Genomic DNA, 17,348 nt, shown 5'->3' on the forward strand with positions numbered 1-17,348 from the left:
GACAGAACCACTTACAGTGCATTAATAAAACCTTCAAAGATGTTGAAATGTTACTACCCCATTAACTCCTTCTCCTATTTTTTTCCTGCCTGTTAGAATGGCCTTCATTTCCCACATAAAATAGAAATTTTATGCTGGTATCAACATTTGGGAACCTCATAATAAAATCCATTATAGACTACATTTTTATACAACATGGAGTGGATAGCCAAGTGACTGACTGCAGTTGCTATTAACACTGAAAAATTACCAGCACTTGAGAGATCTACTGTCCAGGATAGAACACTTGCTCTGTACCACAGGTACCAATATGGTCAAAAACTGCAACTGAGTGATCCATGAATTATAGATGATTCCCCCTCCCGCCCCCCATCCCTCCCTGAGATATGTACAGTTGGGATAAATATTTTAAACTGAAACAAGCAAATCAGTACCCAACATGATTAAAACTCAAGTAAGCAAAATACTCTCTGTACAAGATAATATTGCACTGTGTTGTCGTGTGGTTTGTATCAGTATTCACTCTGGAGGCCTGTACAAATGCGCCCATGTCCAAATGGCTTTGGCATGAGGTGTAACAGTGTAATTCTAGAGTTATTCACTGTGCTTCATTAATCCTGGGGTCCTGTGAGACGTGGGAGAGAAAAGGGTTGCATTTAAGGACTGAAAACAATCACAGGGCTCTTCTGACTCCCAGTGATTATCATCTTACTTGTTCCCTAGGGGATAATACGTACATCCTTAGAGTTTGTCATACTGTTCTACAGAGGTGTCCCAGCTGAACACAAGGATTTATGCTTCCAGGTGTTCTTTTTCAACACATTATGCAAGACTACATCTACAACCTACTGCTGTGACTGACTCTGCTCAGCAGCCACACTCATACCTAGAGGCCTTGGCATTTTTTTCTTCTGCTCTATGAATTTCAGTGTCATCATCAAGTGCATCTCCTGCAGTACTTCCTAGCTGTTCTCAAAGCTTCTGAAGATCAGTAGAAGCTGACAGGACCTGTTTCTTTCATCACCTCACTTCATCTGCACGACAAATTGATCATTAAGTATAAACAGCAAAAGGCTGGGCTGTTTACCTCCCTCTGCCAATGCTGCTACACTTGATGATCAAGATGTGAGTCTTCTATGTACACAGATCGATGTCACTTAGCCAGTTCTTAGCACTGGTGGCAGGCTCTTCTTAAGTGTGACTCAGAGCCACAGGGAAGAGTGTGGCTCAAGGGCCTTCCATGTCCACACAACTGACAGACATATGGTAGCTTTCTCCATTAGTTTTAGGAGCTAATCATATTTCGGAGGAGAAATAACTGAAGTATGGTACACATCAACGGTACACAATTCTCTCAGGGTTCTGATATCTAATTCACTATTGTAACAAAAATATAGCAACAAAAGTTCCTGAAGAGTAGAATGCTATGGCTTTTACACCTTCTTGTCTATGACTAAGATGTTGATTCAAGGACAAAATGCAGTTCTAAAACTGCTCCAAACTGCCATGAGCCTTATTGCTTTAATTGAGGAATTTCTGCAGATGCTAGAGGAATCACAAAAGGATTCTCAATTTCTCCCAGGTGTACATGTTTTAATTCTTCCCTTCTGTCTTGGCTCTTCTGGATGCAATGTGCAGTCATTAGGTCATAGAAGTGATACAATGAACATCCAGGACAGTCAGGTCCATTTAACAATTTTTTACAGAATGTTGCAACAGACATATGAAAATAGAAAGACACAGGAGAATCTTAAAATGCATATAAAGAATTTCAGTAAGCAACCCTTCTAAAGTGACCACAATGTTTCATATAAAAATAGTAAGTGTTGTTTTATTGCCAGGGGTGCACTATGTTATGTGTTGTTGCAAAAATACAAGATCTTTGAAAAAGACTAGGGCGGGGGATGGGGTGGGGGTGTGGTGGGGAGGAAAGAATGAAGCAGTGCAGACAGAGTGCTCTTGATAAATGGATAGCTGTCTGAAACGCCTGTTCTTTGGCTTAAAAAAATTTCAGCTGCATCTAACTGTGTGGTATAACCTCTCCATTCTAGTTTGTTTTTTGGAATGTCATTTACCTCATACTGACCATTCTTTATTAATCCTCTGATCTTCACAGAGCTGGTGGTCAAGTCATAACAGCAATCTATCTTAAAGGCAAGTGACAATTTTGAATTAGTTGCCATACTTTTCTTCTACTTCCAATGGGAAACACTACTAATACTAAAACAGTATTTGGCCTATATCTTCAGAGTGACACATGATTTTTGCTTGAGGAACGGAACTCAAAATTCTAGCTCCAGTGTTGACTTGTGTAGCAAGCTTATTGCTTATTTTCTTATTCCTCTATGTGTTTAAGAGAATCCAAATTTGCATTCTAGTTCCATGGGCTACTGCCAGCTCTAGTCAGCTACTACCAGGAAAAGGAGGAATCTCACACATATAAGATTAGATTTCATCCTATTTCCATGTAAACTTTATCAATGTTTGATAGTTGGGTGACAGATACAAGTGGGAAAGTTTCCTTTTCAGAGCAGGCAAAAGTTTCTTTTACAGAGCAGGGAAAAGTTTCCTTTTCAGAGCAGGGAAAGGTCCTCTCTGCTGTCCCGTGAATTCGGGACAGTTCATAAACATGAAGTCAGGTTTGGAGAGATCTTTGTGCTCACAGTGCCTGGCATCACCTATGCCATCTCCCTTGTGATTCATCAGTCCACAGCGATTCTTCCTAAATAGGGCCACATATTGCAGTTACGCTCCCTGAGACTCAGGAAGGAAGACTAGACAATAGACTAAATGTTAAATTCACCAACTAATCTGAACTTTTTTCACCCATCCAGTCTCTCAGTCTCCTGGTGATATGGCTACATCCACTTTGGATGTCTGCTTTTGCAAGCCAATCCACCACTACCTCTTCATTTCCTGTGTGAAGAATGCTCCTCTCAGGGCTTCTGAAAAAGAAGAAAGAGTACCAAAGCCAGCTGTCATCTGTCCTTTTGTCCTTGGCCCAGTATTTCCTTTTGTCCTTGGCCTATGCTCACTTTCTGAAAGGAAAACCATGCTGTATACGCTTCAGACAATATCTGCTGCAAGGGCAGTCACCGTAAAAGTGCTGAATTCAGAGCCTGTACTTTATTGAAGCCATCTTTGACTCATCTGTGATTTTTCCCTCTTCCCATTCCAGACTCTGAGCCTTTTCTTTCCTGTTCTGCCCTTTTAGTTGTAATGATCTTGAAGTACAAGTTTACCCTGACTGTGATTAATCCCCTAAAAGCTCACTTTCTTCATATTCTCCCTGAAATCTAAGTTTACAAATTAGGTTCAACAGGAAATATTGTTGTTTCCATCCAAGGACTAAATGGTGAGTCTTTTGCTCTTTTTCCCTTTGCTTTGTGGAATTCTCTAGGAAATGCAAAACTGCATCCCTTGCATAAGAACATGACTGTCAGGACCAAACAAGTAATTTACAACTGTCTACTGAAATACCATCCACATTCAGGACTTCAGACAGCACAATTCTATGCATGACTTCACTATTCACCTGAGACGCAGGAATCAGATGCTGCTGTTCTTACCTATAGATCATTCTCAACCATCTTTCACTTGATATGCATCTCATGTAATTTTATTTTTTTCCTCCTGTATACTGTGTCATGGGGCTCTGAATTATCTTTTGTAACTAGTCTCCCACTAGCTAACTGAATGATATATATAGGTAAGTCTCATTAGGTGGACAGTTCTGAGCGAGATGTTGGCTGCGAAGATCAGTAATGAAGAATCTATGACAAATGGAAGCCCCAAAGACATTGAGATATGCAGTCTCTCAAATGAGATTTTTGGTGGCCCACTACCTCTGCCTTTAGTGTTTGTTATTAGAAGTCTTCCATTCCTATTCTGTCAGTCCCTCTATAACCACAGTTATTCTGTCTATTCAAATTTCACTGTTACTTACTGTAAAGGAAAAGAATTTCTATGACAGCTTGTAGCAACTACCTTTTCAATAGACTTGATAGAAATTTAATTAATCTCTTTTCTTTGGAGCAAACGATTGTTATTCCACTAGTATTGTTGTGTAAATGCAACAGAAGAATGTCTTACAAATGAACTGAAAACAACTAACAAATTGGGGGAGAGGTGAGAGAGAGATAGATGCATGCAGGTAATGAATAAGCATCTGTTAGTGCTCTTTCAATACCACAAAAAATTTAAATCAGAAAATTCTCAATTCCTACTTACATGATCTAGTGAGACTACCACTGGATTAGCATGATAAATACTGGTCTTCTAACTTTGAAGAGGCATTGAAAAAAAGATTAAAAAAAAAAAACAAAAAAAACCAGACTAAAGCATGGAATACGATAATAGTTATAAGGAATATTCCAAATACTGAAAGGGGATATCTTGGATAATTTAAGTTGAGGTTGAAAAAGTAGTTATGAACCTTTTGAAATACCAGATAGAAAGGGAAGAATAAAAGGGAGATGAATAGCTTATGGCAATGAAAGAGGCAAAATCATTATAAAATGGAAGGAAGTTCAGGTAAGTTGTAATGAAAAATTTCTGAGCCTGGATATCAGTTTGCTAAAGGACTGTTGTGCTGTCCTGTAAGCAGTTGGCACAGACAGCATTGCAGCGTTATATTATATTTCCCTAGAGACCTTACTGGACTACATGCATTGAAAGAAGGTATTAGTACTGCCTTCCATTCATCTTATTTGCAAACAGTATCACTTGTAGGAAAATTTTAATTTTCCTCTAGAAAGCTCTTAGAGGTTATATAATCTCAAGTTAATGCCTTTTCAGGAGATATGATGTTCCTTGGGTGGAATATAATAATAGCTTATAAGGAGGGAAGATGACATGTCAATCTGCCAAGATGGACAGGCTAGCAAGATTCGTAACAGAAATCAGATTCACTTCATGGATGTAGCAGAAATATAGCCTCTGCACTGTGGCAGGTGAAATATGCATGAAGTAAATACAGAAAACCTGGAGTACTGACAGTACTTGAATTTACCTCAAAACTACTGGTGGTAAAACATATAGGTGAACAAGTTTTAGCATCTAGACTCTTAAAAAGAAAACTTTAACATGGCACTACATTTTTTAATTGATCATGATGTCCACACACAGGGAAATGGTTTAAAAAAGTGAATGCAATCTGGTTTACATAGTGGAGTTGTGGTTTGCATCATGAGCTCCAGAACAGAAGAGCAGAAGACACTAACTCACTTCAGTCCCATCCACAGTGGTGCCACCAGTGATACAACTGGGACATGAGGGAGTAACTGCCAATGCTGCAGAATGGCTGGTGTTTCGGGGCTCTTTGCCCTTGAGAGCTGGTGGTAATCATGCTCCATGAACCAGAAGCACACTTCAGAGTTTTATTACTATAATTTAAAACCTTAAATAATGTAGGGGCTGTCTCAGTTTCATAAGGTCAACTGATATTGATGGGAAAGGAGTAGATGACTGCGACAGAAGTAATCCAAAGAGGATGGCACAAAGCCTTGTCCATTAATAGCCCATGACTCTGCAGTCCTCCCTGCCTCAGTGACTGCACATGGACAGCGGGGACAGGACCTCCAGCATCCCTCAGTACAACTGAAGGCAAAACTCATTAACAGTAGTGAAACATTTTCTGTCCTTTGCACAACGTACATGATACAAAGGGACAAGGTGAGTTTCCTGCCTGAGCCCAGAAAACTAGTTTACTAATATTATACAATGGATCTGCTTTCTTGGAGGTTCTTTTGGCTTCAGAAACATAGAAAAGCAAGTAAAGGACATGCAGGTATCTCAAGAGATAATCTCTGAGTATGTTAAGCTAGATCAGGGATTCCCCAAGGACAGGAAGCTAGTGTGCCTTCTGGTAATGCACAGGGCCTGTTAAGAATGCCTCAGTCACACAGCATCTCAGTAACTGTGCTTCTCGGACTTGCAGAAATGGAAACTGCTGAGGCAGCTGCCACTCCAGGAATTGTGATACCAAAGGAAGCCCTGCATTATAGGAAATAAAATAGATTTCTTCTCCTGCCATTTCCTTGTCTGTTCTCCTTTACAGTAGTTTACATCTGTGGACATTTTATATCTAATGGAACTGGCAGGTCTATTCCTGAGCATAGGCACACCCTCAGTGTGTTTTAACTTCGATTACTAATATAGTGGACAAAAAAAAAAGCTTGTTTAAGTCTGAACTGTTCTGACATTCAAAGATAAACATGAGAAATAAGAACAATCTGATTAATACTTTACTTAGTGATTTTTTCTCATTGCATTCCAGCTCTTTTGTCTCCCATTTTGCACATTTTGTCTCCATTCAGCAAACTCAGTGGCATTGTGATAAAGCAAACTAGTAACTTGAGAAGTTTGAGAAACATAGATCCAAGGTAGGAAACTGACACTTTAATTTTGAACAATGCAAAAGAACAAATAATCTGTTCAAGATACCCATCCATCAGCCACGGCTCAACATCCTCTTTCCATAGGGAAAGCAATGGTTTCTGCAAATGGGAAAAGTCACATGGCCTAGGTACTTCACTGGGACATTTTTTTCTCTCATGCAGTTGTAACAGGCCATTGTCAGCTAGAATAGGCCAGATTTGTTGCGGAATCATTAACTTTGTACTATAAGCAGGAAGTGCAAATAAAAGAGTATGCAGTTGGTACTGGGAAAGGTGGAACTGGCAGGATGCTTCAGACAGTACCGAAGCAGTTATCAAAACAGGCCCTGGCGTAAAGGAAGAGTTTATTTCTATAGCCATGGAACCCTAGCAGTTGGAGCATCGTCAGACCCACAGAAAGGCAGATATTGTATTTATAGGTCACATACAGCTGACCTCAGAAAGGCGACTGATACTGACTTTTTTATCACTGTTCTTGAGGTATGTGGTATGTAACCTACAAATACCTCATCAACTGCTTTAAGGGATTTTGGTGATCCCCATAGCTGACCCTGCACAAATTCATGAGCCAGAAAACTCCCATGCATCTGTTCTAGCCTCTTTGGAACTGCCTGTGAAGGCTAGAAGTGCAGGGAAGGTCACAAACATAAAGAAAAGCTTTATTAATGTTTGTCAGGGAGAAAAGATAAGAAATGAGGGAGAGGTTATTGTAGAACTTATAAGAGATGTTGAATAGCTGATAAAATTGTCATCAATATTGAGATCTGAGACATGGACATGCTGTGTAATGTGTCACATTTTTTAACCTAAAGCATGATGCAGAAAACAGAACAGACATGACTGCTACACAGCTGAGATTTCTGGCATTTATGGGTAACCCTGGAAACATCATCAAAGAAAGGTCATTTACCACATATGTGAAGCCAACTTTTAGGGGAAGTTTTTGGCAGAAAATATTCTAGCCCTAAAGAAAGACCTCCACATCATGGTCCATGGCTTGTAGTCTGAATAATCTATGAGACAGGCAATCTAAAATAACCCCAGTTTAGAAGGACTGATTGAGGAGAGATGGGAAGCAGAGTCATGGCACTTCAGTAGTATCTGGAGGGCTGGGGGTGTTGGGTTAAGATCCAGATCTCTTGACACTAGCTACTAACATCGGACTTATGGGAAAGAAGGCCAGACACTTTGTGTGGATTAAGTAGTTCCAAGCTGCGCATATAATTTTCCTCAGCTTGTATCCAAGTAGAGGGGAACAACTGTTGAGGAACCTGGACAGCTGTCTCCAGCCTAAGTGCTGTTGCAGTCTAGACAGAAAACAGATTTGCAAACATTTACTGCCATTACATATCCTGTGAATCGCAGTTCATGAAAAAGGAGGCTAAAAGTGATTAAAGTGGACTAGTCTGCCCAGTATGCAGACATGTGATGAAATATACTGCACAATTCTGGAGAATTTTCATTCTCTGAATTGTATTAGAGTTGTGGATTTCCAAGACTTTCAAAGACATTTTATAGGCTTTTAAGCAGTCCCAGAATGACTAGATTTAAGCCTCAAAACTCCCAGGAAGCACACAAGAGATCCCTCTCAATTCTTTCTCCCTGCAGGGCTCCTAAAAATAATATATTTCTGGTATTTGCCTACTAATTTATTCTTTTAGAGCACTACTTCGAAGAAGTGGATTTGGAGTGTGGATTATTACACTCAGTACAGGTGTAGGTCTAGATGTCATAGCAATGGTCTTGAGTAACGCTCTAGGTTTTTGATTTTCATTTTCAATCTTCCTATGCCACTACAGCAGGAGACAGAAAATATAAGTGACTCCTTCACATGAATGATGCATTAGTGTACTATTAGCTAATTTAAGGGATAGAAATCTCATGGAGATCCAAAAGAGCTAACTATTTTGAACTGAATTATCAGTGGTGGGCTTATGGGTCAGAGTAAATTAAACTTACATCTGCCATCCATTAAAATAATTATAAGAAGAAAAGAACAATTAAAATTCAGCTCTGAGGTAGACTAAGAATAATGTAAAAGCATGGCACTACTCACACTCTTCTGTCCCCAAAGCAAGGACCTATTAAACACCCTTTTCAAATTTTTTCAAACAAATAAATGCTTAGCACTTATGTTAGTTTTTTACTACGTTACAGTTCAGCCTCTAGGCAGGTCAGTGGAAAAATTCCTCAAATTGCAACTCGTACGCTATGTAAAATAAGTACATAAACAATGCCTTTCCTCTTTTATACTCTGAGGAACTGGGTTTGTGAAGGAAAACCACATTCTACAAAGCCCTCCATTTAACCAGAGGGAGAATTTTGCCTTTCAGTTTGAAAATAGACTGTATTCTTCCTCTAATTGAAGAAGTCAGTGAGAGTTTTCCTACTAAGATAGGATTTCTCTCCCCATATTATCTGCATAATATGCAAATCCTGAGGAGCTGGGCATACTCAGAACACACCTAGTCCCACCAAAGACTATGTAGGCTGTTTGCTTGCAGGTTGTGGTGCTATCCTTGTATATCCTGCATTTAGTCAATAGAGTTGAGGTTAGTTTTGAGGAAAATGCTTTTGTGTCTCATTCCAGGGAAGGTTCACAGCCAAATGCAGAGACATGTGCCATTGCCACTAACAGTGAAGTGCCTATCTTGTTTACAGACATGGCTGAAGACACATCCTGGATCCTCCTTAAATTTTTCACTCCCCCCCTTATTCTATTCTTTACAGTATTTTTTGAAAGTGTGAATTTTGCTTCTGTGCTAAAATTCAGAATTGCAAAGAGGTCATGTTGTCTACCTTGACTTTAGTAAGGCTTTTGACACTGTCTCCTGTAACATCCCAACAGAAAAACTGCCAAAGCTTAGGTTAGATAATTGCACAGTGAGGTGAATTGAAGACTGGCTGAATGGCCAGGCCCAGAAGTTTGTGATCACCAGCAGAAGGCTGGTTGGAGGCAAGTCACTAGTGGTGTACCCCAGAGGTCAGTACTGGGGCCAATACTGTTTTACACCTTCATCAATGACCCAGTTGATGGGGCAGAGTGCTCTCTCAGCAAGTTCACAGATGATACAAAACTGGGAGGAGCAGCTAATACATGAGATGCTTATACAGCCATTCAGAGGTACCTGGATGGGCTGGAGAATTTGTTTGAGAGAAATCTCATGAAGATCAACAAGGATAAATGCAAAGCTCTACATCTGGGGAGGAATAATGCAAGGCACCAGTACATGCTGGAGGCTGACTGGCTGGAGAACAGCTCTGCAGAGCAGGACGTGGGGGTCCTGGTGGACAACAAGCTGACAACAGGACAGCAACATCTGATAGCAAAGGCAGCCAACAGCCTCCTGGGCAGCATTATGAAGAGCAGTGCCAGCATGTGGACGGAGGTGATCTTTTCCCTAAACACAACAGCGGTGAGGCCACACCTGGAGTACTGTGTTCAGTTCTGGGTTCCCCACTACGAGAAAGAGATGGACTTGGAGTGATTCCAGCAAAGGGCCACTAAGGTGATGAAGGGATTGAAGCATCTCTCACATGATGAGAGGCTGAGAGAGCCAGGACTCAGCCTGGAGAAGAGAAGGCTCAGGGGGATCTTACTCATGTGTATAAATACCTGATGGGTGGGAATGAAGACGACAGAGCCAGACTCTTCTCAGTGATGCCCAGACACAAGACAAGAGACAATAAGCAAAAATTAAAGAACATGAAATTTCATCTGAACAGGAAAACACTGTTTTACTGTGAGGCTGGTCAAACATGTTGCCCTGAGAAGTTGTAGAGTCTCCGTGCTTGAAGATATTCAAAACCTGACTGGACATGGTCCAGGGCAACCTGCTATAGCTGACCCTGCTTGAGCACCGGGGGTTGGACTAGATGATCTCAAGAGGTCCCTTCCAACCTCAATCATTCTGTATGACTCTATGTGAAAGAGGAAAAATGACTCGTGTGCTTTATGATTATACACAAGCCTACTTATTCAATTCAAATGCACATTTCTGATGCTTGGAAGGTTACCATATTTATTTTACAAGAGGCAAAATATCTCATCAACATCCTGAAGAAGGATGCAGGTGAACAGTGAAAACCATGACGCACAGACACGCCTAGTCCATTTGCTTGCCACACATTTCAGCACTACTTGCACACAGGCAGCTAGTGCTTTTGCCTTCAAGAGTTACAAAGCCATATTCCATCAAAGTAGCTTCTGTTCTGTTTCACTCTTGTTTCCTTTTTCTTGCCTAAAAACCTAATATGGAAGTGTAGAAAAGAAGGGCTTATTTTTTCTATGTGAATTGGATATGCCAAGGTCAGAATCGGAGCATCTTATTCTCATCTCTGTGTATGAATTTAACTCCTGTAATCTGCAATCTTTAAAATCCAAGCTTGTGTTAGTTACAAATGCAGTTTACTCATACTGGAATGTTAAACATTAAATAGCAGCATAATATTTTTAACAGCATGATTCTTGTTTCCCCTTGCAAGTGCTGGACAGGGATACATTTAATAAATAATTCATTTCATGGTTATCCTAATGACATCATTTATTTCTGAAGACACAGGCCCAACTTCAGTCAGAAATAAAAGCTCGTTCAAAAAAAAGAAATGTATTAGTCTTATCTTGGCAGCGTTTCCTGGATCTCCTGTCACAGACTAAAGTTCAATATGAGAAAAGTAGAGTTCAGTTTTCCTTTGCTTTCTGTCTGATTTCCTCCACTATATAAAAATGCTGCTGTCCTGTATATTAATCAAAACACCAAGCCCTTTTTATTCCTCTCTCTGTTCTTCTCTCCTTTATATACTAACACGTGTTTCACCTCCCTTCATTCCTTCAGACACAGCCCTTGACTATTTTCTGCTGTCACTTCTCACTCTGCCTTTTGCAGCTTTCCTTTCTGGATATCTCCATCTTGCAGCTCTTGACATTCTCCATTTCAATTCTAACACTGGGTTCCTATCACCCTGCATTACACATATGCCCCAAAGGCCTTGGCAGCTTCCCTTAGGCTCTTCCTGTCATAGGCCCACTTTAGGGTGTGCTGCTGAAACTAGTGGTATTTTTGGCCATGAACTTTGAGGGGCTTTGGAGTTTGTATTCAATATCCTATTCTTGAAAGCACTTTCATAGCATGATTGAAAATCCCCTTTCATTTTCTGATGAGAACATGCTCTCCTTTTCTGCAGTCAAATGTCTGATGTATTTCCATGACCATCCAACCAAACAACAAACACCTGGACATGAATACACTCCCAATGTAGAGGCTTTGTGGCGATGTAAGGGGACAGTATAATGACAAACGTGTCCTGATTCATTGTAGGAAGCTAAAAGAAAATAGTCACAACCCTTATTCCCCCAGTAAAGGCTTAAAGAATAAAGAATAAAGACAAGTTTGTTTGGCTTGCTTTACCTTTTTTTTTACTTTTTTTTTTTTTTTTTTTTTCCCCAGAAAGGCTATTTGACATTCAGTTCTGTTTCTTCGCTTTGGGTTTGTTCTGGCAACTCCTTCCAAATCTTTTCTACTGGGTGAGCTGTTAACAAATTCTAGCATGCCATGGCGGGGTTCCAGCCAACAGATTGCTTGCTTCTTCCAAAAGAGGGAAGCTTTGCTCTGCTTTACATAACCCCTTCCTGGCCACACAGTCTCCCTCCCCACTCTCTTGTACTTCTCCAAAACTCCTTTGAACTAAGCATACCAAACAGATTTATTTTTTTCCCCCCAATTTATAGCTTTTTGTCAGGTGATTGAATTGAATGGACTCACAGAAGGATTTAGCAAACACCAGAGCTCATGCAAGGTACCTCATGGGAGTTTGATGAGACTAGGGAAGTGTAGGTAAGGAATCTCCTCTCTTTATGACAGTAAGCTATGAGATCAGCTCTCCCTTTCTTGTGAAATGGTAGCACAAGACTACTCACAATAGTTAACTCTGTACCTGAGAATACGCAGTTGCAGCTTTGGGCTTGCAATTTGCAACTGTTTAACCCACTCCTGAAAACAGGGAGAGATACAAGAATCTATAAACATGTAAGTTATTATCCCACAGGTCTTTATAACTTAATTACCAGATAATGGTGCTAATCCTTCAAAATTCATTCTCATTATATATAGAAAAGCTTAACCCAAATGTATGTAATCTATACTTTTCATTATAGAGTTCCATCAAATTATTTTTAAAGGTTATTTCTTTTAGAAAGAAAGCTAAACCACAATGATAATCTCATCAGCTAACAGTATATTTCCAGTCATACCTGTGATCATACTTGATATGATTAATGGTAGAATGATGAGTTTGAGCATTCTCATTAGCACTTCCCCAGGAAAGGAAAAGTAGAATTTATCCAAGTTAGAGAGTTTGCCATATTCCCGTACCAGCATGCCGACTCCAATACCTAAAAGGCACATAAAAAATGTGACAAAAATTAGCAGTAATTTATAGTAGAGACATGGGGAAAAAGGAAGAAAAGTAGGAGAACAGTAGAACAAAAGGAGCAAGCAATAGACACATTTTCACAGCCATGGTGGAACTTCTAAAGCAAATTAGAGAAGAGATGTTTCCTTTTCTGTTCTATATATTGATGATAGGCATAGTAATAACACATATAATTCTGAACTTGGAGGATGTCTTTAGTAATGTCTTTGGAAAAATCTTGATTGTGCCCTCTGATTTTCAGTCCAGTTCAGCAGTGGCTTTTTACCTGCTTTCACTAGTTCTAGAAGACCCACAACTGGCATTAAAAAAATCAATATAATATATAAACACTAGAAAACATTAAATAAAGTGATGTGATATAAATATTTTAAATAATTTGTATTGGTAAAAGTATGTCTACCCAGTGCAATACTTTCAGTAATTGCTGCTCTACATAATTAGAAAAGAGTGTGACTACAATCACTAAATTAATTTAATAATTTCCAGGAAATTAATCAACAAAAATACACTCAGATTATTTCACACTCATTCTACTGCATGACCAATCTACAAAATACGAGATTGTAAGTTTAATCAGTGATTGATGGCACAAGGCACCTTTGTACTTCCTATCTTTGGATTAAATGAATTATCAGGTAGTTCTAGCTTCTGAGACAAGTCACAGATAAGACTTCTACCAAAAGAAAATAAATCATAGGCCAAAAGACAAATGTCTTCAGTTTGACAGGCAATATCTTAACTTTCCATTTCAACATGATTTTCAAATGAAAATCACTGGTATAGGAAATGTGTTCATCAGTGTTCAGAAAGCATTATGACTGTTGTTTCACATACAAACTTTGTAATGCTTCAGTCCTGGCTAAACTGAGTAGTGAGAGATCCAATTTCTAACTGGATTCAGTGAAAGACATAGCAACTCAGAACCCTTCATTACCCACTGAGTGCTGAAAGGTCTTATTCATGTGAATAGCCTCACTGAAGTTAATGGAATTATTTACATCCTGTGGTATTTTAGTGACATCAGTAGTGTGTATTTTGCAGCAGAATTGTTACAACAGCACAAGAAGGTGATACCAGTAAACCTTTACCAGGCTCTGTGGCTCACGTAAACTTGCAGGGTGCCAGGAAAGCTGTTAGTGCCCAAGCCAAATGTACCTCTTCCCCCAGTTTTATTTTCGATGGTATGCAAGGCATTAAAGTTAGATATTGCTCAAGAAGCTGGTGTAAAGTTTGACTAAACAGGCTTATAGGATATGTTCCTTATTTTAAGTGATTGAAGTGGTGGCAGACAATGCCAGCAGGTTCGAAACCAGACTTAGGCAAATCCACAGAAAACTGGTCCTTACTGTTGATACTGAAGGAAACAGACAGAGATCCTATATCCAATTTTCTACTAAACAAGAAACTCATTAACATCCTCTTCTAGAAAGTAAGGATTTTTTAAAAAATCCTCTCTAAAGATTCGCCATGGCTGTGGTTTGTCCTAGTTCACATGCTACCTGGATGTTAGTTGATGCAAAAATGTAAACCTCTAGCTACCTTCATAAAATTTGCCTCTGAGAGCATGAAAAGATAATGAACCCTCTTTTCTATGCTCTATCTGTACCTGCAAAAACAAGCTGAAAGAAGATAAAGGCAGATTATAAACTCCTACTAAGTCTTTCCTGTTAATAAAGAGATGGAAAATGAACAAGTTAACTTTCATGCAAATAGGCTGCTCTAAGCAACTATTAAGATTTCTGATTTAGTTGTCATCTGTGCCAGTGAACACAGACAGTTTAAATTTCTTGCAACAATCTTGAATCTTAATAGCCTGGAAGATATTTGCAATATTATGTAAAAGCCCTTCATCAGTGAATGATAAGACACAATGATCTCTATTTTTAATCTAGTGACTGAACTGAATATGTTGAAAATAATTAGTCTACACTTTAAGATAAAGTCACCAAGCAAGATAAATCTGTTTATAAAATGGTTACATGTATTGAAGTAAGTTGCTAAAGCTCTGATCCTGAAAACACCAATGTAAATAGCTGAATCTAAGCATGCAGGTAATCTTCGTGGTTTTGGACTATTCACATGATTTAGGGTAGGCATATGCTCAAATTGCAGCAAGACAGGACCGTATGTTTATTAAAAGTTGTGTAATGCCACTGTACTTTGAGCAGGTGTGACTAGGACATGTTCTAATCAATGTGCCTTTCATTCCAGGTGATGACTGACCTGTTTGACCAGCTGGGAAGTTTGATCACTGTACATTTAGCAGGATTACTAGCAGGTAGAAAGATTCACCCTCACTTTCATTCTTTGGAGTTCTCTTTTCCACTTCTTTAGATTTCACTACAAAAATGTCCCACATGCTCTCAAAATTTGAGCAGGGTTTCCTTAAGCTTTTTCACTTACATATTTAGTTTAATTTTTTTTTTATAAGGATATTATTTATCTAGTGGCAGTAACTGAGAATAGATTTCCTTATTCCAACAATCTCTTGAAATTGCATTATTGCTTTCACTTCCTTGTTCATGCTATTCCTTTACCAGACACAGCACTTATATCCATATTAACTTGTGAAGCATGCCAAAATACAGTAAAATGCAGCCACCTTTTAATTTGAGCTAGCATCTAGCATATGCTGCTTGAATTTAGCATGGGATTGTAAGAAGAAACTTTATTTTGTAACAGTAACAGGAGAAGGTTAGAAAGTTAGCAGAATTAATTTACTTATGTACTGGAAATGGGCATATATAGAACTTTTTGATCCTCCTCTCAATAACCAAGTTCAACTGGATTTTTCTTCCTGGGAATTACAACGTACAGAAAGAAGTGTGGCCCAGCATAAACATGTTTCATCTAGTCACCAGTGCTTTTAACATCACATTGATTACAGCGGTCCTAAGCAAGTATAGATGAAAGTCTTATGAAATGTTACTTTTTCTACATGAATGCTACTAATATTCCACCACTTCGGAAACTAATTCTTACATGTGCAATTACTTCTAACAACCACAAAACACCCTACAGTAGGCAAGGCCTCTATTGTATATTGGGATTTTTCCTTTCTTTTCATTTATCTCTTTTTCATTTGTGGACTAAGTTACTTCTGCTTTTTTTAAAGAGTAAAACATCACTTTTCCTGCTTCTCCCTTTCCTCCTTCCTCAGCTTCAACCACTCCTCCTTTCTTCTTGTCCATGCTAAATTGTTTTTCTTTCTTTTCCATCCCCTCTCCTTGCTTTTAATTCTTGCCCACATGGCTAAGTTAGGTTATGAATTTTACCACAAGAGCAATCCTCTACTTATGGCTCAATGGCAAGTACTGCTTAAGGTCCAGGTTTCTGCAATACTGGGCAGAAGGGAAGAATGAAGGTGGAAAAAACAGTATAATCCCATGTCTAATTTAATTTTCTAAGGCAAATATCTCCTTGCAACTGTGCATAGTACAGCACATCCTATATAGCATGCTGTCTGCATTTTCTCTCCCAGCAGCCACTGACACAGAAAGCAAAAGATACAGTCTGGGTCCCTGGGACTGCAACACATGAATAGGCCACAAGACAAATTTTCTTGTCTGAACAACACATGCCTTGACTCCTTGACACTACTCTCCCAGGTAGCACATAGTCTTTTACAAGCTTGGTAACAGACAGAAAATCCTTCAAAGAAGGCTGTAAATGCAGACTAAGAGAAGTGAGGTGTGAGCATGAGAAGAACAAAAGAAGAAAAACAGAGTGGAAGAAAATAGCTGAAAATGAGCATACCAAGAGAAATCTGTTGGCACTCATCTTTCAGGTAGTCCCAGGAGTTCCAGCATAAAAAGTTAAGAGGGAATACATGCTTCCTTTGTATGGGATGACCCATTTTTTATTGTGTTACCCAGAGAAAGGGCAGGAGGAATTACTGCAAGGGGATGGCACCTGCAACTGGCTACACTGCATGTAGCACTTGACATCTGCCAAGCCTGAGGCTTTCCAGGACCTAGGAGATGATGGCTGTGTGTAATAAGGTGGCAGAACCAATCTGGCCTATGTACGTGTGTGCTGTGAGCGAACCACAGAAATCAGATAAAATGTGCCTTGGGAAACCATTATCTCTTAGGTTCTGCATATCTGCAAAGCTAACTCTGTCACATTTGGGTATCTGGTGAACACTCATTTATCACTGTCGTGGTTTAATCCCAGTGTGAGCAGGGTTAAACCACGACACCCCACCCAGCAGCTAAGCACCACACAGCCGTTCACTTACTCCCTTCCTCACCTTCCCCAGTGGGATGGGGGAGAAAATCGGGAAGATCAGTAAAACTTGTGGGTTGAGATAAGAACTGTTTAATAGAATAGAAAAGAAGAAACTAATAATGATAACGATAACACTAATAAAATGACAACAGTAATGATAAAAGGATTGGAATGTACAAACGATGCACAGTGCAATTGCTCACCACCCGCTGATCAACACCCAGTTAGTCCCCAAGTGGTGATTCCCCCTGCCTCTACTCCCCCCAGTTTATATACTAGGCATGACGT

General features: G+C 39.4%; 1 protein-coding gene across 2 annotated transcripts in view; it reads right to left on the reverse strand.

The window, feature by feature from the left end:
* SLC1A1 (solute carrier family 1 member 1) overlaps nucleotides 1-17,348 on the reverse strand; it is a 54,031-nt gene that overhangs the window by 25,308 nt on the left and 11,375 nt on the right. For both annotated transcript variants that reach the window (XM_049795840.1, XM_049795839.1), the window contains exon 2: nucleotides 12,649-12,789. In XM_049795840.1, coding sequence (XP_049651797.1) covers nucleotides 12,649-12,789 — 141 coding nt within the window. The remainder of the gene's footprint in view (nucleotides 1-12,648; nucleotides 12,790-17,348) is intronic.

This window comes from Accipiter gentilis, chromosome Z (genome assembly GCF_929443795.1).
Source record: "Accipiter gentilis chromosome Z, bAccGen1.1, whole genome shotgun sequence".
Classification (NCBI taxonomy): Eukaryota; Metazoa; Chordata; class Aves; order Accipitriformes; family Accipitridae; genus Astur; species Astur gentilis.